Source organism: Scyliorhinus torazame, chromosome 7 (assembly GCF_047496885.1).
Source record: "Scyliorhinus torazame isolate Kashiwa2021f chromosome 7, sScyTor2.1, whole genome shotgun sequence".
NCBI lineage: Eukaryota > Metazoa > Chordata > Chondrichthyes > Carcharhiniformes > Scyliorhinidae > Scyliorhinus > Scyliorhinus torazame.
Genome location: NC_092713.1, coordinates 94961156 through 94984566, shown reverse-complemented (window position 1 = coordinate 94984566; position 23411 = coordinate 94961156). Strand labels below are relative to the sequence as shown.

Here is a 23411-nt window from a genome sequence, read left to right as displayed (position 1 = left end):
CCGTCTGGTATTCCCCTATCACCTCCGGAACACAGTCCTCTATCCTTGTGGCCAATATTTTAGTCAGCAGTTTGGCATCCACATTCAATAGGGAGATTGGCCTGTATGACCCGCATAGCTCAGGGTCCTTCTCCCGCTTCAGAATCAATGAGATCAAGGTCTGCAACATTTTTGGAGGAAGGACACCCCGCTCCCTTGCCTCATTAAATGCCCTCACCAGCAGCAAACCCAACATCTCCAAGAACTTCTTGTAAAATTCCACTGTGTAGCAGTCCGGTCCCGGGGCCTTCCCCAACTGCATGGCCTCCAGCCCCTCTATTATTTCCTCAATTTCAATTGGGGCCCCCAACATTACCACCAGTCCTTCCTCCACCTCACATAACATAACTAACTTTAAACCAAATTGACCCCCGCAATGCCCTCCCCAAGGTTTAGTGTCCTTAGACCCCTGCCAGCCTTTTGTCCTTGATAAAGTTCATTACTTTGAATCGTCGGATGAAGCAAAGTTCCTGGCCCTCGAAAGGTGACCCACAGACGCGCTGGATATAACATCCCAAACTTCACCCCTTCTTCAAGGGGGCCAATTTTGCCCTATTAAATCTGGTTTGCCTTTTGGCCAGTTCCGCACCCAGGTCCTGGTAGATGCACAACTCACAGTTCTCCCACTTGCAGCTCCGTATCTGCTTGGCCCACCGCAAAATCTGTTCCTTGCATCCGCACCACTATCGCCCTCGGCGGTTCGTTCGCTCGTGGCTTCCTTGCAAGTGCTCTATGCGCTCTACCCACCTCCAAGGATCAAGTAAACGTCCCCTCTTCCATCAACATTTCCAGCATACGTGCCACATATGCCCTCACATCTGATCCCTCATTGCCCTCCGGGAGGCCTACGATCCTTAGGTTCTGTCTCCTGGACCGGTTCTCCAAATCCTCCACCTTCTCCTGCAGCCTTTTCTGGTGGTCCTTCATCAGCTCCACCTCGGCTTCCAATGCGGTTAGATCGTCCTCATGCTCAGCCACATTTTCCTCCACCTTCTAGACCGGCCGCCCATGGGCTTCTAGCCCCTGTTCCACCCGATAAATCGATGTCGTAATCGGGTCTAGCGTATCCTTCTTTAGCTTGGCAAACCTCTCCTCAAAGAACTTCACCAGCTGTACCGTTGACCACTGTGCCACCGCACCAGGATCCTGCGCCTCCGTCATGCTTTCCTGTGCTGCTGGTTCTGCACGCGCCTACTTTGATCGACTATGTCTCCCTATAAGACCACTTCTAGTCCACTGCTCCATATACTGGTGGGGAATTTCTCCACCGATTATTCCAATAAATGTCCGAAAGAAATCGGGAGAAAAGGTCCAAAAGTTCCGTCACAAGCGGGAGCTACCAAATGTGCGACCTCCTACTCCATGGCCGCCACCTGAAGACTGTTCAGGTACACAAGAGGGAGAATTCAGAATGTCCAATTCACCCAACAAGCACGTCTTTCAGAGCTTGTGGGAGGAAACTGGAGCGCCCAGAGGAAACCCACGCAGACACAGCGAGAACATGCAGTCTCCGCACAGACAAGTGACCCAAGCCAGGAATCGAACCTGGGTCCCTGGCGCGGTGAAGCAACAGCACTAACCACTGTGCTACCGTGCCATCCAAGACCCTTAATTACCATCTTTAGTCCTGTAGCCACGTAAAATGGCTGCTTCCCTATTAATTTGGCCAAAACCCGAGTTAAAATGGCCAACCGAAAAGGCTGATGGGAAAAGCAGACAACAGGACACAAATGGACAGCTGCAGGCAGAATATCATATTCAGCTCTGGGGAAGTCAGCCCAGATCGATACTCAGGACTATTAACAGCCCATCAACCCAGACATCTGCAGTTTAATCGGCTATCCCCGGGAACAATTGCAACATATTAGCAATTGAATACCGGGCCAGACCTGTCGGCGCCTGCAGTGGCCGAAACAAAGGCAGGTGAATGACCATCCCCCGATCGGGGAATCACCTCGCAATTGGACGTATCAAACCCAGTGATTAGGAACAAGTCCAATCACTTGGGACTCAGGGTCAAGGGCCGCCCCGGGAGGCGGGAAGCCCCTGGGCCCTATAAAGTGAAGGGCCAAGTTCAGATCGCTCTCTCTCCCTTCTTCACCTGCTCGAGACCTTCACAAGAACATCAACCAGCAACTGTAAGTTTGAATCCAGCGATCGCTATCCAATAAAGACTCCTAGCCATCGACCTGTATCAGCCTTTTGAATCCCACGGGCCAGATCCGATAAGCCATTCATTTCCCTGACCTGGTGGGCTCTTCCTAAAGTTAGTATTGGCCAGTAGTGATAGGTTTCTATATAGATAGTAGGATTATTGTGTAAACATTACTTGTTGTATATAATAAATGACCGTTGATTTCAATCTTACTAAGCGGTGTGCTGACTTATTAATCATAACTTGAGCTTGAACCACGTGGCGGTATCAGAAAGATACCTGGCGACTCGTGAGCAAAGGTGACATAATCAGAGCTAATAAACTAAGGCTAATAAGAGCAACAGTCCCATTTAAACAGGAAAATAAAACATCTCCGCTCTTAATCCACCTTTAAATACCAATGGCATAGGAATACTTGCTTTAGAGATATTATTTAAGAGATTATTTGACACTGCTTGGCAGAAAAGATGGGACTCCTGTCAGAAAGTCTGGCTGCACGTCTTCAAAAGCGGTTTCAAGTGGCTTGTTTCAGCTCCCCCTTGTCCTCAGACAAGTCTGCACTGTTTTAAATACTGTTAATCTCTTTTTAACTAAACTGCAGAGAGCAAAACCTGATATGCAGTCCCAGCTTCACCCAGAACAGAACTAAAAATGCTTTAAGCCTGATGCCTTAGCTCCACCCAGCAATGACATCTCACCAAGCTGAAAACACCCCAAGGAATCCCCTTAATCAAAAGAAAATTGCATCAGCCAAGCTTTTTATGATGGTGAATTGCATCTCAGCCTCCCAAAAGCTCTGTTACCTTTCAACCCAAGAATCTTTTAAAACGGGATTTCAGAAACTAAACACACTAAATAATTGTAATTGAAGTAAATTTTCAATGCCTGATTTTATAGCCATTACCTATTCTTTGTTAACTCAAAATCTCAGACATGTTCTCAACAAAATAAAGTACCTCCTTCAAAATACTTGTTCCTTATCTGGGATGTGACAAACATAATATAAATCTCACACTTATTCCAAATTCCTTTGGACTATGCTTACAATTTTCACATTTAACTGGTCTAGTTGAATTCCCACAAATTCACAATTAAACCTTGTATAAATTAACACAGACCTATACATAATTGTAGACATGTAATTTTCAGGGCTTGTAGAACAAATCAGCATCTGCTGAAATGGTTCTTTTTCCTACAGAACATAAAGGGGTGGAGGAAAGTGGTTGGAAAAACTTGGCAGTTTTTCCGTCTCTTTATAAAGAAAACATTTGTTCTATTCACTTCAATTTTGTTTCTGTTGTCTATCCTTTTCCCCTTCAACTTGCAATATTTGCAACTTAACCAAAGTTGCAAGAGGTACTTTATGAAAAGAGTTGTTAATTGAATCAAATTTAAAAAAATTTTTTTTTTTTTTTTAAAACACAAATGTTTTGGAAAATTGACATTGGATTGATGCCAAACTGCAACATTATCTTATATTTTGGGAACAAATTGACCGTAACAATTCAAACTTTGTACTGCTTAATTTCAAATTCAAGCAAAACCCTTTTGAATGAGTGTCAGCACACCTGCATTGATGCAACTGCGCTCCTCACATATGCCCCTACACTTGGTAGTTGCCAGGCCTCTCGTGGCTTTGGCCCTACAAGCCCACCTACACAGCTCTACCACCTAGCCTGGAGCCTCTCATTGCCGAGTCCTCCTCCCAGTTTTTTTTTTGTGATACTCATCCAGATTCTTTCAGATGGGCCTACTGCACCAACTACAGCTGATAAGAGAAATTGGTCCGATAAGAGTACTCTGTTCGCAGTGCCAATGGTTGCGGTTTGTCTCTTCTCTCAGAAATAATCAAGTCTCAGGCACAGAATGATTGTTTATTGGCCAGTGTTGGGAGAGTTCAGCTTCAGAGATAGACATCTAGAGCGGACCTTGCCCAACACATTGAATCAGGTAACATTCATGCAGAGCCGATTATGTAGGCAAGAATATAGTTTACATTTTGACTATTCCTGTTTACATCAAACAAGTTAGGTATGTGCACCCAAGCAGTGTTATCTACCGTTCATTTTTCTATGGATTCCTCCCTACTCGTGTGTCAGACCTAAAAGATGTGTCTGATCGTTCGTCGAGTTAGAAAACCAGGTTTGTTAACCTTCATGCTCACTGCTGTAGATTGTACCATGTCAGCTTTTAGCAGAGATCTTTATGAAAATTGCTTTAATATACTGTACTACACTAGATTCAAAATCCACAAGTACTAATTGTCCTAATAGATTATTGTTAATAAATCTTAAGCATGTCTTCCCACAACATGCTGTAATGGTTTTCACCCTATCCCATTTAACACGGTGCTAGTGCCAACCACTAGGTCCTCCACCCAGATTACATTATGTAGCCCGGCTACCCTCAATGGTTTCATTGCTCAGTGGTATTCAACATGGAATACTATTGTTTTATCAACTGAGGCAAGGGGACATGAGTTTCCTTGGCCATGTTTGACCTGGTGCCAGGGCACTCCCATCCAATTGTATACCACTATGTTTCCACCTATACTAGGCCCATGCTGCTGGTGCGGCAGGTCATACTTGTGGTGATGTGGATGGTGGTATCTGAAACATTCGCTGCAAGGTATGATTCTTTGACTATTAAGTCAGGCAGTTGCTTGACTAGTCTGTGGAGCAAACCAGTTAAGATTTTCTTCCCTAAAGATCATTTGTGAATCAAAGGGTTTTCTTCAACAATCTGATAGCAAGTAACAATGATTATTAAGCTAATACTTTAATTCCAGGTTTATTAGTTAGTTGTGGGATTTGAACCATAAACCTAAACCACTTGACCCGTGTCCCCAAAGCATTATTCTGAGTCTCAGAATTTTCAGGCTGCCAAGGCATGTAACTGTTATGACAGGTCAGAAGGGATGAACTGGTACCTCTCTGTTCAACCTCCTTGGTTGTTCATAACAAAGCTTCAAGTTTTTTTTCCCCATGAGGAAATGCCTTTCCCAAATCAGAGTGCATTTATCGATTTAAGCTGTGAGCAACAGGAACAATCAAAAAAGGATTTCAAATTTTAAACACCGGCTGATTTAGGTTAGCTATTTTCTTGATGTGGAATACGTTATAATTATCAGATCACTGTTCACTGCACTTGCAATCTAGTGGGTGGACAACCTTGCCTTGAAAATCTTCACCCATTGTGCATTTCCATGAGGTTTTGGTTGTCTATCTTTGCATTTTTAATGTCTCTTCCTTAGACACTGAGTTTCAATGAGTGTCTAGATTAAATTAAATGTCTCTCTTTCCTCTCCCTGAATGGGGATTTGTTTGTCACCTTCACCTTGGAACAGGTCCTCTTTTTTTAAAGAAAGCAGTTTGCTTTATCCTCAGTTCAAATTGCAAAATTTCCAGTCAGTTGAAAAATCCTGTTTTTAAAAACAAAGAGGCATAGCCTCATAGCAAATCTCAATGAGAACAGCCTAATTTTACACTGGCCTGCATAACAGTCAATTAAGTTAGCAACACATAAATGCAATATGTCAGGTAATCATGACAGTATTCAGACTGGCATTGAAACATTTATTTTGGTAAAGATATAAAAAAGATCCATCAACTGGCGAATCCTCAAGTGAAGATTGAAAAATATTTTTCAAAGTTCTGCACTTTTACACGACATTGGCTTTCATTCTCTTTAAATCTCATTTTAGATAAACTGGACAGTTTTCTTACTGTACCATTTAGCATAACAATTACATTCTTAAACATTTTATATTCTCCCTGCATCCATGAATGAAATGTTAGCATTATAAAATACTCAACTAAAATGATTAAAATACTATTTATACCATGCCCTTACACGAGCATGTTATGCTGTGCATTCTAGGAAATATTCAATGGAATTCTTAATGTGATAGTACATAATGTCCTTCTTTGAAAAGATGTATACACCTCATGAAAACTAATGGGATAGGTTAGTTTATTGAGACAAATTTGCCAAATATTGATGAACCCTGCAACAGCAAGTAATACTTGGGACATGCCAAGATATTCATGATTATGTTACTTGGCTTAAAACCTTGTAAATGGTGACTGAAGTGCCTTCGGAAAAGTTCTAGACCCAAAAAGATTAATTCTGATCATGGAATATATTAATACCATGAAATTAAAAGAAAACATAATCGAAGTATTCTCTGCTATAAAATTGAAATTTGGAGGAGTATTGATGGGTGTTTGGATAATTTTAGAACCTCCAATCAGTCTGAATAAAGAATAAAGAATCTATATTATCTCAGTGATACTTAAGAGCAAAAATTGATTTACTCTACATCTCTAGATTAATTAATTTCCATGAATGCCAAAGTAGGTAACTGTGTCACCGTTATTTTTCATTTACCAAATATATTTATGATTTATGTTTAAAACAGCAAATGATATTGACCGAAGATAATCTATCTTGCACTTGCTTTAGCAGATACTTGGCTGTTGACAGCAAGAGAAATGGTGCTTGTTCTAAGTATAAATAAGACTCATACCACTGACATAAATATGGCAACTGCTTTTAACTATACTCCAAGAGATTCACAACAACTATGAAAACAATTTTCTGGGTGAACCAGAAACTTAAACCGCAGAACAGAACTAACAGGTTCAGTTTTATTGAAATTCATGATCGCCACTGGATTAGGATAAAGGTCTCAGTAAAAAATAAAATAATTTATCATTGATGAAATCAAATTTAAAATCAATTATTCATGGTCATCTATAAGATACACATATTCCTTTTCTCAAAGGGCAGCAGCTTATTTTGTCCAAATATTCACATTTGAGAACATAAAATGAGCCCCCATTCCACAAATGAAGATCTATTGCCACATATTTTCAATCTTAAAACGTACAAAATAACAAATAAATTGTGGTTGCAATATTCTGTAGTCCATCTGTAATAGTCCTCAAAAGGCTGCAAGTTAGCTAATCAAAGCCATAAAAAACTATATTACAAAGTATATTTATCAAACAAATTTCAGCTACAATCAAAACGGATGTGTAAAATACACCATTAAAAAGCAGAGAAAGTAAAATTATTGAAATAGGAAATAGCAAAAACATTTACAGGCTTCTTGCTATCCAATTCTGGTATTAATTGCATTTAAAAATCTAGATTTTACAAAATCAGAACCCAACTACATCAAGACTCTGATGGGTTAAATACACAAATATTATTTTTATTAAAAATGTTCATAAGTCATCTCTAATTCAATATCTAGGCACTTCAGTGTTTACAAACATTGAACAATGCAACATGTTTACAGATCACCAAGACCAGCATTTGAATTTTTTTTAAAATGTACTGAAAGCAGCATTTCTGAAACCAGCCACTAAACAAATAGCATCTTGGTGGGCTACAGCATGGAGCTTTATTCTACATAAGCATACTTAGTACTGCACAAAAGCAAATGCTGCCACATTTTAACTGGAGTCATCAAAAGGTCTGGGGCAGCGCAGATTCTTATAGATCCATAGGATCTACTTGATCTTTAATTATACATGATCAATTTCATTCACTTAATTGAATTCACAAAAGTAAATGTCAATGGGTGAATTACTCTGCCAGAGCGTGTATTTCAGAAAATTAAAACTTTAGAAAAGCATTGCACATTTGTACTAAAGTTATTACAGTCCAGCCTGCCCTCAAATCTACATTCCATAGTAACAAAGTTGTCACATTAACACACTGTAAATCTTCAAGCAAACTGTTGGAATGCAGAACAATTGTTACACATTCCGTTGCATCTAATTTTTACCATTAATTTAATATACCAAGTATTTCCTGAAAAGTCAGACCAGAACGGAAAGAGTGAATAACAGTGATGATAGTGAATAATTTGTATCTCCTCTACCATCATTTTCCATAAAATTTCACAAATTAATTAGCAGACCGTAAAAACATTTAAAATGGTAATTTAGTGTGTTGTGTTGAAAATGTTACCACTGGAAAACTGCTCATATTATTGATTCAAATTAGTAATTTACACATTTTTAACATTGAACTCAAATCAGCAAATTTCATTAAAATTAATCCAAAACTTTAACTTAATATCAGATCTAACTGCATTTCAGAAATAATTCCGTGAAAACCTATTTCAGTATTCCCTGATGTCTATTTTGAAATGCATTAGGACACGCCATCTAATAATCCACATGAAAATTTAATCTATAACTTCATGATTAGTGGGATACTTGTATTGGTAGGACTGTGCTCTTTGCATAGTAAAGATTTGCTCTGCAATTTTAAATATTTAAATGTACTGAAATGTTCTGATTTCCAAACTCATTTCTACATTTAGAAAACTGGAAAACAGAACAAAAGACTTCCTACTCAATGCTATAATTCCATAAGTAACTTACTCAGACTTTCTACAGGTTTCTTAAATATTGGTCTTCAGACCAAGATTCAATTTACCTAAAAATACTTCATTTTACTAGAGGTCCGATAGCAGATCAACATTTGGTAGTACCAGCACACAAGATAGCTGACCTAACTCAATGTTCCACAAGACACCCTAGTTTAAAATTGATGTTTGTGAATTAAGATAAAATCAGAGTACCAACAATGAAGGAAGTTACCAGAGGACACAGATATCAAGTAGTAAAATTCACATTGTGTACCTAACTCTTAAAATCACATGATACCAATTTCTTCATTGTTACAGCAGGAGACAAAGCAGAGAAAGTGGAAGACACTGATTAAAATACCAATGAGTAAAACACCAATGAGTAGGGATTGTTTTTTTTGAGCATTGGAATGAAGATGAAGACAACAATAGGGGATCGGCAGTGCCTTCAGCTGCTTAAATGCATTAGTAAAAGAGGGCCCTTTGAATTTTTTTTTGGTCCTTCAAATAACAATCTACCAAAATTGCTAAATCATCTACAATTTCTTTGCTAAGTAGGTATGTATTTACAACTCCACTTTGAGTGAACAAAATTAAAATCATTAAACCACTAAAAATAGCTGATGCATCTTCCTGTTCATACAGCTATTTTTCCCTTGATGTCCACATTGTTGCCGTTTCCTGACGTCTTGGCCGACTGTTCCTCTGTGAATGTAATGTAGGAATAGACCAAACTTCCGGCAATGCTGACAAAACAAAATGTGTTAAAATATGACAGCCAGTTTACTCTTCATAGAAATACAAACAGAAAATGCTGGAAATACTGTCTGACAGTAGCTGTGGAGAAAAAAAAAAAATCGATTTAATGTTTTAGGTCAATGACCTTGTTCTGATGAACGGTTTCTCTGTCCACAGATGCTGTCTCACCTACTGCATTTCCAGCATTTTCTGTTCTTATTTCAGATTTCCAGCATCCCCCAGTTTCAATTCATTATAGACTCTGAAAAGGAATACGGTAAACACAAAGCAACAGCAGGACAGGCATTAGGGAAAAGAATTGAGAGAATTAGATCAAAGTGAGGATTGCAGGACTCCATAGGCACACATTTTAATTGCACATAGCTAGATTTGGAGTTGCTCCTTTGGGATTACCACTATCTCTTTGCAAAACTACTTCTATTGTTCAAATTCACTTCTCATGACCACTACTCTGAGAATTGAATCAGACAAAAGTACAAGTATGTAGATTATCAATCCAGGATGAAGAATACCAGGTTGGCAGATACTTGACTTGAATAAAAGCTCTGAAGAAGAGTCATACAGACTCTAAATAATGGGCTTCAACTTCCTCAGGGCGGCTATCAGCAGCAGATTGCAACTCTGTACCGGCTTACCTGTGCTTAAATTAAGTGCAAGTATTGCCTGATCTTCCTTACTCAGGCTGGGTGAGAGTAGGCAGAACAGTGCGTCCTTGGCTCCACCGGCAAAGAGTAAAATAAATTGAGGTGGACATGCCCTTTCTTTTACAGTACAAGCTGCTGCAAAGCAGATGAGTTTAAATGTCCCATTGAAAATAAGAGGCCAGGGAGACGGTAAGTGCCAAGATTAATGATCGCGATGTGGAGGATGGGGTTCGGACATTGGGGTGGGGCGGGGGAAGTGTGTGTTGGTGTGGGGCTTGGTCTTTAAAATAATTACACTTTCGGTGGTGACCATGGAGTGAGTGGTCGCACATTTGCCAGCTCCTGCTCACGGTGGTTTTTTTGGACCTTTTCCCTGCTTGTTGGGTGGGTGTTTAGGTGGAAAAAAGGTGTAAATGTAAAAGAAAGTTAAACTCCACTGGTGGATGGAACTACAGACCAGAAGTGGGTCGAGACAAAGAGAGCAGTTGGAGCAAGAGAATCTTCGTGCACCACAGGTCAAGATGGCGGTGGGTAAAGGGTCTGCCCTGCCTGCCCAGTGGTCAACGGAGCAGCTGGTGGACTTCTTAAGGAAGCCCTGAAGGACCTAGTCAAGGCGGTGGAACCAGTAAAAGCAGGAATTGACTGTGTGGAACAGAGGCTGGGGTCCCAGGGCCAGTCCATTTGGAAGGTAGAGGAGATGGTGGAGGAACACGAGGGGCAGCTTGCCTTGTTGGCAGCCAAGATTGGAATGATGTGGGAGACCCAGAAGCGGTTAAAGGAGAAGGTGGAGGATCTGGAGAATTGCTCCCAGAGACAAAATCTAAGAATTGTGGGGATGCCTGAAGGCATTAAGGGAGTGGACACTGGCTTGTATGTAGCCAAAATGCTGGAGAAGCAGATGGGGGAAGGGTGCCTTTGACCGGCCCCTGGAGGTCGACAGGGTGCTGATCAGGAAGCCGCAGGCGAACAAGCCACCGAGGGCGATGGTGATGGTCTCCACCGATTCCTGGATAAGAAGATATTAAGGTGGGCGAGGCAGACGAGGAGGTGCACCTTGGAAGGCAACGAGTTTTGAGTGTACTAGGACCTAGGGAAGAGGAGCCTGGTTCAATCGGGTGAAGGCTGCCCTCTTCAAAAAGGGGGAAAGTTTAGGATGCTGTACTTGGCCCGCCTCTGGTGACGTTTAATAGGGAGAACATTATTTCAGGACATCAGAGGTGGCAATGGAGTTCTTAAGAGACAATGGACTGGCAGGAGAATGAGGACATTGAACTCTGGAGGAGGAGTGAGGAGATGTCTGCTTTTCCTTTTCGTTTGTTGGTTGTTGGAGAATTTCTCTCGTTTGAGATATTTTGTTGGGTTCGGTGGTGGGATGTTTGGGCTCAGTCTAGGGTGAGCGCACCTTTTTTCTTGTTGTTTTGAGTTATGGAGATATGAGAGTGAGTCGCCTTGGGCAGGGGCTACCAGGCTAGCTCGACGGGCTAGTTACCGGAGCGCAGTGGGAGGTGACCATTCAGGATTAGACATGAAGACGCAATTGCCAAGGGCCAGTGTACTAGTACAGGGAGAAGGCTAATAGGATGCTGGCCCACCAACTCAGGAAGCGGGAGGGGGTGAGGAAGATTGAAAGAGTGAAGGACGGAAGGGGAAGAGTGGTACTGGAGCCGGTGGGGGTGAATGGGGTATTCAAGGAGTTTTACGGGAGGCTTTATGAAATCCGTGGCAGTTCCTGGGTTGGAATTCCCCAAGGTGGAGGGTGACCTGGTGGAGGGGCTGGGAGCGCCTATTAGACTGATAACAGGTGATGGAGGGCATGGGGGCGATGCAGACAGGGAAGGCTCCAGATGGGCTTCCTGTAGAATTTTATAAGTAGTTTGGTGGGGACCTGGGGCTCCTCTGGTGAGGGCATACAATGAGGCAAGGGAAAAGGGCGAACTCCCCCCTACATTATCGCATGCGTCTATTTCCCTCACACTAAAGGATAAAGATCGGGAGCAGTTTGGGTCCCATCACCTAATAACGCTATTAAATGTGGACGCTAAGTTGCTGGCAAAGATCCTGGCCTCGCGAATTGAAGGCTCTGCACCAGAAGTGATAGGGGAAGATCAGATGGGATTTATAAAGAGGAGGCAACTTTGTTGGCAAATGTTAGGAGATTACTAAACGTGATAATGATGTCCCCGGAGGGACAGGCGCAGAGGTGGCAGTAGTAATGGATGCAGAGAAGGCTTTTGATCGGGTGCAATGGGAATACTTGTAAGTGTTAAGACGGTTCGGGTATGGACAGGGGTTGGTGGACTGGGTCCGATTGTTGTATAGGGCAACGGTAGCGAGCGTGCGCCCGAATCAGGTGAGCACGGGGTACTTCAAGCTACACCGTGGGACAAGGCAGGGGTGCCCATTCTCCCCGTTGCTTTTTGCCGTGGCAATAGAGCCATTGGCAATGGTGCTTAGAGGGTCGAGGAGTTGGACAGTAATCAAACGGGGGGCATTGGGGGAGGGAGGGGGTGGTTGAGCACAGGGTCTCCCTGTACGCAGAGGACATGCTGCTTTATATCTTGGACACTGGGAGGTATCGGGGCAATTATGAGTATTCTGGAGGAGTTTGGCCGGTTTTCCAAATACAAGCTAAACATGAGGAAGAGGGAGGTTCCCAATCGAGGCCAGGGAGCAGGAGAGAAAGTTGGGAGAGCTGCCATTCAACGTGGTGGCAGCGAGATTCAGGTATTTGGGTATCCAAGTGCTCGGGAATGGGAGCAGCTGCACATTGAAATTGGCTCGGGTGTTGGAACAGATGAGAGGGGATTTTAAGAGATGGGATGTGTTCCCACTGTCGCTGATGGGATGGGTGCAGACAGTGAAAATGACGGTGCTGCCTTGGCTCTTATTTGTCTTTCAGAACATCCTGATCTTCGTCCCAAAATCATTCTTTAAGAAAGTCAACACTTTGATTTTGGGGTTTCTGTGGGCGGGAAAACACCATGGCTGTTGGAGCGGGGGCAAGGGTGGTGGCCTTGTCAAACATAATGAATTATTATTGGGCAGCAAACATTGCTATAGTGAGGAAGTGGAAGTGGGGGAGGGGTCGGCATGGGGCAGATGGAGGCAGCCTCTTGTAGGGCTATGAGTTTAGGGGCATTGTTGCTGGCGCCTCTGCCATTCTCACCAGCCAAGTACTCCACAAACTCAGCGGGCATGGCACCCCTGCAGGTGTGGGGACAGTGGTGGCAGCATCTTGAGGTTGGACGGTGCTTCGGTGTGGACACCGATATGCGACAATCACAGATTTGCACTGTGTGTGTGTGTGTGTGTGGGGGGGGGGGGTTTGAGAACGTGAGGTTTCGGGGTGGTGACAGGCTGGGATCTGGTGGTTTGGGGACCTGTTTGTGGGGGACAGCATTGCGAGTTTAGAGGACTTGGAGGAGGAATAAGAGCTGCCCAGTGGGAATGGGTTCAGATACTTACAGACTTTGAGGAAGCAGGTGCCATCCTTTCCCGGTTTGCCACCCTTGGGATTACAGGATAAGATACTATCGAGGGAAGGAGCGGGTGAGGGTAAGGTGTCCGAGATTTACAAGGAGCTAATGGACTGGGAGGGAGCCTCGGTAGGTGAAGTCATACGGAGATGGGAGGCCAAACTGGCGGCTGGGGAAAATGGAGGCTGGGTTGTGGGAGGAGGCTCCGAGGAGGGTGAATGCATTCTCGTCATGTGCTAGGGCAGCCTTATCCAGTTTAAGGTAGCTCATAGGGTGCACATGACAGTGGCTAGGATGAGCAGATTCTTTGTGGACTGGAGGACAGGTGTGGGCACTGCACGGGGAGGCCCACGAACCATGTTCACATGTTTTGGGCACATCTGAAACGGAAGGAGTTCGGTGACATAATGTCTGAGGTGTTGAGGGTGAAGGTGACCCAGAGTTCAGAAGTGGCGATATTTGAAGTGTCGGAAGACCCAGGAGTCCGAGGGGCGAGAGGCGCCGATGTTCTGGCCTTTGGCCCTCTGGTAGCCCAGAGACGGATTTTGTTGGAGTGGAGGGTCTCAGAACAACCAAAACCAGAGTGTGGGTGAGTGATTTGGAAGAGTTCCTAATGCTGGAGAAAATCAAGTTAGTCTTAAAAGGGTCAATTGATGGTTTGCCTAGGAGGTGTAAGCCGTACATCGACTTCAAGAAGAATTGAGGCGGTGGGTGGGGGTTAAAAAGATAATGGGGTGAAAATGGGGAAGGCAGGAGGGGAATGGCAGGGGGTTTGGGGTGTTGTTTAGTTATTTATGATGTTCCCGTTTCTTTGCATTTACTGTTTACACAAATGCCTTAATAAATAAAAGCTATACAAATTAGAAGTGCTTTTATTTCTAACTCTTCAGAGTAACTCTTAGCACATCACTGGCAGAACCATCCAATGTTAGTGATTTAAAACGCTTTGTCAGATGGTTCCCAGCGCAGTGCAATCATCCAGGAGTTAGCGTCTTTGGACAACTGCCGTGTAAACCCTCATCTGGGAACCTCCGTGAGTGATTCCCCACTGCATCTTTGTGGTACCCCCCCAAATCCGAAGACAGGCAGCCAGGAAGTTACGAGTCATGAACCCGGTTTCTCTTTCCACAGATGCTGCTAAACTGCTGAGTTTTGACAGCATTTTCTTTTTTTTTTAATTTTCCAATTGAGGGGCAATCTAGCATGACCAATCCACCTATCCTGCACATCTTTGTGTGGGTGAGACCCACGCAGACATGGGAAGAATATGCAAACTCCACATAGACCGTGACCCAGGGCCGGGACCGAGCCCGGGACCTCGGCGCCATGAGGCAGCATTTTCTATTTTATTTCAAATGCTTAATTTTGTTTTCCCAGGTTTCAGAACGATATCTAATATCTTGCTAAGTCAGATGGTTGTCAATTCAAGTCCCTTTTCAAAACTCAGCTGAAACTTTAGCAAAATATTCATGGATGAGATATTAACCCAAGTGTTTCTGGTCAAGTTCCTTGATCACCATCAGCTAATAGAATACCTGGTAATTAACCTCATTGCCATTTGTGGTACATTACTGAGTACAAAATGGCTACCATATTCAGCTATGTATTAAAGTGATTCCACAAGAAAAATATAGCTTACGTAGTATATAAATGCCATGTGCTGACACAAGAGGCAAGGCTTTCTAAATATCAGTTCTTTCTTACAATGCAGTTAGATTTAGATACCCAAAACCAAGAAACACTATTACAGAGAAAGCACCTCATCCAAAATGCCATTTTTCTATTTCCTACGTTTGATTAGGTAGTTTGTTACTCACCTAATATTTAACCCAATGAAGTTGGTCCATGTGAATATATAATCTCCACCAAAAAACATTCCAATATAGGTCACCAATATATTCTGAGGGAAGGTAAAAATATGTTAATATATATTTTTATAAAGAAACAGAGCCATAGAAAAGGAATGGGCAGAGAGACCATTCAGCCCATCCTGACCAAACAGAAGGAAAAAGAAACCCATTTAATCTCAGAAACCGGTCCATACCCTTGCAGGTTACAGCACTTTAGATGCATATCCAGATACCTTTTAAACAAGTTGAATCTTTCAGCCTCCCCCATCAACTTACGAAGAGAATTCCTGACGCCCACTACTCTCTGGGTGAAGATGTTTTTCCTCGCGTCTCTTCCAAGCCTTTTACCAATCCCCTTAAGTCTATGCTCCCTGATAATTGACCCCTGCACTAGGGAAAACATGTCTTTCCTTCTACCTTATCCAGGCCCCTCAATTTTTTAATACTCCAATTAGGTCATCCCGTAACTTCTATTAAGGAAACCAACCCTTGCCTATCCAATCGCTTCACATGGCTGCGATTTTCAAGCCCTGGCAACATTATTGTAAATCTCCTCTGTACTCTCGCCAGAGCAATTATGGCCTTCCTGTAATGTGGTGACCAGAATTGTACACAAAATCCCAGCTGTGGCCTAACCAGTGTTTTACAATTCCAACATTACACCCTGCTTTTGTATTCAATACTTCACCTAATAAAGGAAAGCATTCCATGCACTTTCTTGACTACCGACCACCTGTTCTGCCACCTTCAAAGATCTTTGGACATGCACGCCCAAGATCTCTTACTTCCTCTCCCCCTCTCAATATCTTACTGTTGAGTATTGCCTTGCTTTTTGCCCTCCTCAAATGCATTACCTCGCACTTTCCCGGATGCAATCAGGTAAAGCCCCGGGACCTGATGGATTCCCAGTGGAATTTTATAAAGTTCTCTGGGTTACTGGGGCCGCTCCTGGTTAAGGCTTTTAATGAGTCTCAGGAGCTGGGAGTACTTCCCCAAATGCTATCACAGGCATCAATTTCTCTCATCCTGAAGCATGATAAGGACCCAGAGAACTGTGGATCGTACAGGCCAATTTCCCTGCTGAACGTTGATGCTAAATTGCTGGCAAAGATCTTGGTCACTCGAATAGAGGATTGCATCCCGGAGGTAATCGGGGAAGATCAGACCGGATTTGTGAAGGGCAGGCACCTGACGTCCAATATTAGACGGCTTCTTAATGTCAATGATGCCAGCGGAGGGGTGCGATGTTGAGGTGGTAGTAGCCATGGACGTGGAGAAGGCTTTCGACCGGGTGGAGTGGAAGTACCTGTGGGACATTTTAGGCAGGTTTGGGTTCGGACAGGGATTTGTGGATTGGGTCCGGCTGTTATATCAGGCTCCGGTGGCAACTGTAAGAACCAACTGAGTCCGGTCAGATATTTTAGTCTTTATGAGGGGACAAGACAGGGATGTCCGCTCTCCCCATTACTGTTTGCCCTGGCCATAGAGCCCTTGGCAATGGCCCTTAGATCATCAAATGCCTGGCGGGGGTTAGTGAGGGGGAGAGTGGAGCACAGAGTCCCTCTATATGCAGATGATTTGTTGCTCTATGTCACAGACCCGGTTTGGGGGGGCGAAATCGTGGAGATACTAGGAGAATTTGGGCGTTTTTCAGGTTACAAGTTAAATATGGGAAAGAGCGAGATGTTCTGATCCATGCACAGGGGGGGCAGGAAAGGGGACTGAGGGAGTTGCGGTTCAGAGAGGTTGAGAGGAGTTTTAGATATCTGGGGATTCAAGTGGCTGAGGATTGGGGGCAGCTTCATAAGTTAAATCTGGGCAAAGCGGTGAATCAAATGAAAAGGGATTTTCGCAGATAGGACATGCTCCCCCCAACACTGGCGGGGAGGGTCCAGACGGTAAAGATGACGCTCCATCCGAGACTGCTCTTCTTTTTTCAATGTCTTCCGATCATTTTCAATGTCTTCCGATTTTTATCCCAAAGGCTTTTTTCAGGAAAATGAACGTGGCGATATCGGTTTTGTGTGGGCAGGTAAAACTCAGAGTGAAGAAGGCACTCCTGGAACGGGGTCGCGGAGATGGGAGCTTGGCTCTCCCGAGCTTTATTAACTATTACTGGGCGGCCAACATACCGATGGTCAGGAAGTGGGTAGTGGGGAGAGGGGTCGGTGTGGGAGCGGCATCCTGTAAGGGTACAGGTTTGAAGGCCTTACTGACGGCTCCCCTTCCGTTTTCACCGTCTCGGTACTCTACGAGCCCTGTGGTGGTGGCAGCCCTTAGGGTGTGGGAGCAATGGAGGCAACACATGAGATTGGAGGGGGCGTCAGTGTGGTCACCGATTTGTAACAATCACAGGCTTGCCCCGGGGTGGGGGCTGTAAGAGATGGTGGCGGGCAGGGATTGAGATATTTGAGGGACCTATTCTTTCAGGAGGGTTTCCCTACCTTGGAGGCATTAGAGGGGGTGTTTGTGCTTCAGTCCCTCCAGGTACGGGATTTTGTCTGGAGGCAGGTTCCTGGCTTCCCTCGCCTCCCCCTGAGGGGGTTACAAGATAAGGTGATGTCAAAAACAGAGGTTGGAGAGGGGAGGGTCTCGGAGATATACAGGGAGTTGGAGTGGGAAGGGGCCCCTATCAGGGAGGTGAAGAGGAAGTGGGAAGAGGAGCTGGGTGGGGAGATGGAATTAGAGCTGTGGGAAAAAACCCTGAAGAGAGTTAATTCATCCTCGTCGTGTGCCAGACTTAGCTTGATCCAGTTCAAGGTGGTGCACAGGGCCCACATGACGGTAGCCCGGATGAGCACATTCTTTGAGGTGGTGGATGTGGGCAGTGTGGGGGTAGCCCGGCAAACCATGTACATATGTTTTGGGCATGTCCAAAGTAGAGGCGATTTTGGCAGGGATTTGCGGACGTTGTCAGAAATCCTGGACAGATTGGGGGCAGCACGGTGGCACAGTGGGTAGCCCAGCTGCCTCACAGCGCCGAGGTCCCAGATTCAATCCAGGGTCTGGGTCACTGTCCGTATGGAGTTTGCACATTCTCCCTATGTTTGCGTGGGTTTCACCCCAACAAACCAAAAGATGTGGCTGGATTGGCCACGCTAAATTGCCCCTTAATTGGAAAAAATGAATTGGGTACTCTAAATTTATAAAAAAATAAGAAAAATAAGTCCTGGAAGGAAGGGTAACTCAGAGTCCAGAATTGGCAATATTTGGGGTATCGGAAGATCCGGGGGCCGGGGTGGGATGGGGTGGGGTGGAGGTGGAGTGTAGCCACCTAAATTGGCCAACTCCCGATTTAAAATGGCGAACGGCAAAGTCAGCCAACATAGACAGAAACCAGCAGGTGCAGGTTTGCTGTGTATTTAACTTTGCAAAAGGCCAGACAACATCGATACCAGCGACCATCACTATAACAATGTAGCAGCCATCTACATACTGATGAGCAATCCCCGGGAACAATAAGTAACATTTGAGACACACAAAGCGAAGCCAGACTCCCCGGCGCCAGCAGGAGCCAACACAAAGGAGGTGAACGAGCACCTCAAGACCGCCCATCGATCAGGGAACCGCTCCAGTATTGGAGAAATCGAACCAAAGTCCAATCACTTGGGACCAGGTACAGGGTCCGCCCCGAAAGGCGGGAAGCCCCTGGGGACATACATAGAACATAGAAAATACAGCACAGAACAGGCCCTACGGCCCACGATGTTGTGCCGAACCTTTGTCCTAGATTAATCATAGAGTATCATTGAATTTACAGTGCAGAAGGAGGCCATTCAGCCCCTTGAGTCTGCACCAGCTCTTGGAAAGAGCACCCTACCCAAACTCAACACCTCCACCCAACACCAAGGGCAATTTGGACATTAAGGGCAATTTATCATTGGCCAATTCACCTAACCCGCACATCTTTGGACTGTGGGAGGAAACCGGAGCACCCGGAGGAAACCCACGCAGACACGGGGAGGACGTGCAGACTCCGCACAGACAATGACCCAAGCCGGAATCGAACCTGGGACCATGGATCTGTCAAGCAAGTGTGCTATCCACAATGCTACCGTGCTGCCCTTAAGAACAAATAAATCTACACTATATCATTTTCCCGTAATCCATGTACCTATCCAACAGCTGCTTGAAGGTCCCTAATGTTGCCGACTCAACTACTTCCACAGGCAGTGCATACCATGCCCCCACTACTCTCTGGGTAAAGAACCTACCTCTGATATCCCTCCTATATCTTCCACCTTTCACCTTAAATTTATGTCCCCTTGTAATGGTGTGTTCCACCTGGGGAAAAAGTCTCTGACTGTCTACTCTATCTATTCCCCTGATCATCTTATAAACCTCTATCAAGTCGCCCCTCATCCTTCTCCGCTCTAATGAGAAAAGGCCTAGCACCCTCAACCTTTCCTCGTAAGACCTACTCTCCATTCCAGGCAACATCCTGGTAAATCTTCTTTGCACCTTTTCCAGAGCTTCCACATCCTTCCTAAAATGAGGCGATCAGAACTGTACACAGTACTCCAAATGTGGCCTTACCAAAGTTTTGTACAGCTGCATCATCACCTCACGGCTCTTAAATTCAATCCCTCTGTTAATGAACGCGAGCACACCATAGGCCTTCTTCACAGCTCTATCCACTTGAGTGGCAACTTTCAAAGATGTATGAACATAGACCCCAAGGTCTCTCTGCTCCTCCACAATGCCAAGAACTCTACCGTATTCCGCATTCATATTTGTCCTTCCAAAATGGACAACCTCACACTTTTCAGGGTTAAACTCCATCTGCCACTTCTCAGCCCAGCTCTGCATCCTATCTATGTCTCTTTGCAGCCGACAACAGCCCTCCTTACTATCCACAACTCCACCAATCTTCGTATCGTCTGCAAATTTACTGACCCACCCTTCAACTCCCTCATCCAAGTCATTAATGAAAATCACAAACAGCAGAGGACCCAGAACTGATCCCTGCGGTACACCACTGGTAACTGGGATCCAGGCTGAATATTTGCCATCCACCACCACTCTCTGACTTCTATCGGTTAGCCAGTTCGTTATCCAACTGGCCAAATTTCCCACTATCCCATGCCTCCTTACTTTGTGCAGAAGCCTACCATGGGGAACTTTATCAAATGCCTTACTAAAATCCATGTACACTACATCCACTGCTTTACCTTCATCCACATGCTTGGTCACCTCCTCAAAGAATTCAATAAGATTTGTAAGGCAAGACCTACCCCTCACAAATCCGTGCTGACTATCCCTAATCAAGCAGTGTCTTTCCAGATGCTCAGAAATCCTATCCTTCAGTACCCTTTCCATTACTTTTCCTACCACCGAAGTAAGACTAACTGGCCTGTAATTCCCAGGGTTATCCCTAGTTCCTTTTTTGAACAGGGGCACGACATTCGCCACTCTCCAATCCCCTGGTACCACCCTGTTGACAGTGAGGACGAAAAGATAATTGCCAACGGCTCTGCAATTTCATCTCTTGCTTCCCATAGAATCCTTGGATATATCCCGTCAGGCCCGGGGGACTTGTCTATCCTCAAGTTTTTCAAACTATAAGACTATAAGAGTTAAGCCCCAAGTTCAAATCGCTCTCTTCAGCCCTCTCTTCGCCCTGCCCGGGTCACCCAGCAACACAAACCAACATTGACCGTGACCGGTGCAGTGACCACCGACAGAAGTAAGTCTTAATTCAACGCTCGCTACGAGAATAGGCGCTCCTAGCTACCAACTTCGAATCCCGCAGACTCAGAACCCGAACGAAAGACCATTTGTTCCCCTGACCTGGTGGGCCAGTCCGAAGTTAAGTATAGGCCTGTTAGTTGTAGAAGTAGCTTAGATGTACAATTTGTGCATGAGTAGCGATTACTGTGTATAACAAATGTGCTTTCATTAGAATCTTACTAATCGGTGTATTGAGTTATTGATCATTACTTGGACTTGAACCTCATGGCGGTATCATAAAGATACCTGGCGACTCGAGAGCAAAGGTAATAAAACAGAGCAATTGAACTAACCGGAAAGTTAGCAACAGGAGGGAGGCCAATGTTCTGGAGCCCCCAAAGCCAGGAGTGTGGGTCAGAGATACGGCAGGGTTTCTCAGTCTAGAGAAAATTAAATTCGCTTTGAGTGGATCAATTCAAGGCTTTGCCCTGAGGTGGCAGCCATTCATAGACAACTTCAAGGAAAATTGAATTTCAGCAGTAAGGGGGGGTGGGGGGGAAAGAGGGAGGAAAACAAGAGGCATGGCAATGTTACAACAGGACAGAGAATACAGTTTATGGCAGCTAGGGAACAGAGCGCGGGGGGGGGGGGGGGGGGGGGGGGGGGGGGGTGAGGAGGTGTTGTTCTGTGGGTTGTTTTTTTCTTTCTTTTTTTACGTGTGTCGGCCCGTGCGGCTGTTTAAGAGATGTTAATGTGTTAAACTGTGAAAATTACAAATGCTTCAATAAAATATTTTCTAAAAAAAGCAGGATTTGACCGTGTGGAACACAGGCTGGAGGCCCAGGGCCGTCCATTCGGACGGTGGAGGAGCACGAGGGGCAGCTTGCCTTGCTGGCAGCCATGATGCGGGTGATCCAGAAGCGGTTAAAGGAGAAGGTGGAGGACCTGGAGAATCACTCTCGGAGACAAAAGCCAAGAAATGTGGGGATGCCGGAAGACAGCGAGGGAGCGGATGCTGGAGAAGCTGATGGGGGCCTTTGACCGGTCGCTGGAGGTAGACTGGGTGCACAGGGCGATGAGGAAGCCACAGGTGAACAAGCCGCCGATGGCAATGGTGGATCATCTCCACAGATTCCTGGATAAGGAGAAGATATTGAGGTGGGCAAGGCAGACAAGGAGGTGCACCTGGGAAGCCAATGAGCTTCGGGTATATCAAAGCAAACTCCCTCACATCCCAGATGAAAAGTCTTCAGCTTCTTTTAATTTGAAAAATCTGAATCCTGTACTCTTATCCCCTCCTCTTTCATCCCAAACACCACTTTTTTTATTTTGTTTGTTCCCAGGAAGACTGCTTCGATGGTGGAACCTGAAAAAGTGGCACATCTCTGAACTCCAACCCTTGATATTAAGTGCTTAACAAACAGAAAAAAATGTGGTATCACAATAAAAAGGTTTTCCACACGACTGACATCAGTGCACCACGGTTTGGAGTTGCACTGAGGCAGGGAGGTAAAAGATAACACTCAGGTGTCCAATGATAATTGCCATCAAACAACCTATAGAGCTAAAAGAGCACAAAGCTAGGATCAGAGTCAACTCTGCACCCCTTACTGTCACTATGGCCAGTAATCAATAACATTTTCTTCCATCTTCCACATGACATTTGGCCACTTGTTACTGAAACATAACAGCATGCAACTACCACACCTAGCTTCAGAAAGGAGACTGAAAGGCACTATAGAAAAAAGGTACTTAAACAAGTTTGTCCCACCTTACCTTTACACAGCCAACAATTGTGGTAGTAAGAGCAGAATTATAATGAGTGCACAGAACTGTAGAGTACATGAGAATAAACCTGATAAATGAAAATGGGATGGTTAATTAAAACCTCTTTAGAAAATATTTTAAACACACAATAAAATCTGATGGCTTTACAAATTCGACATTGTGTGCCATAGCGAAAATAAAATTTTAAATTCAATAAGTTCAAGAGGAGAAAACAATCGCTGTGAGGCTTTGAGGAATTACATTTCTTTAAGATGAGGTATATTTAGCATTGAAGTGACAGGGCTGGCAGTTGAACTATTCACAAACCATCCCATCCCTCTCATTTCCATGCTCATCCATTCAGTCATAGCTGGTACTTAAGTTACCTGTATCACCTGATTTTTCATCTAGCAAAATGAACAGCTAGATTGAAAGTGGCAGGTAACTAATACATAACGGTCAAAGTTCAAAAGGTGTTACTTGATATCAATCTTCTAATTCTCATTGGCCCACAGCTGAGCTATTCAAACTCAAAGGTCCCAGGAACTGGCTGTCAACCAGAACATCAGTACCCTGGGTTTGCCTGGAAGGTAAGCATCCCACTGCAGATTGTCATCCAAGATTAATCTTCGGTTATGCATCTTTAATGAGAAGAAAATCAGA

At 44.5% G+C, this 23411-nt stretch overlaps 1 protein-coding gene across 1 annotated transcript in view; it reads right to left on the bottom strand.

Annotated features, from left to right (window-relative positions):
• Positions 1–5755: 5755 nt before the first annotated feature.
• The window catches only part of LOC140426389 (nucleotide sugar transporter SLC35D1-like), a 100135-nt gene continuing 82479 nt past the window's right edge, over positions 5756–23411 (bottom strand). The window contains 3 exon segments of the mRNA XM_072511085.1: positions 5756–9328; positions 15279–15361; positions 22758–22836. Coding sequence (XP_072367186.1) covers positions 9220–9328; positions 15279–15361; positions 22758–22836 — 271 coding nt within the window. The 3' untranslated portion in view covers positions 5756–9219.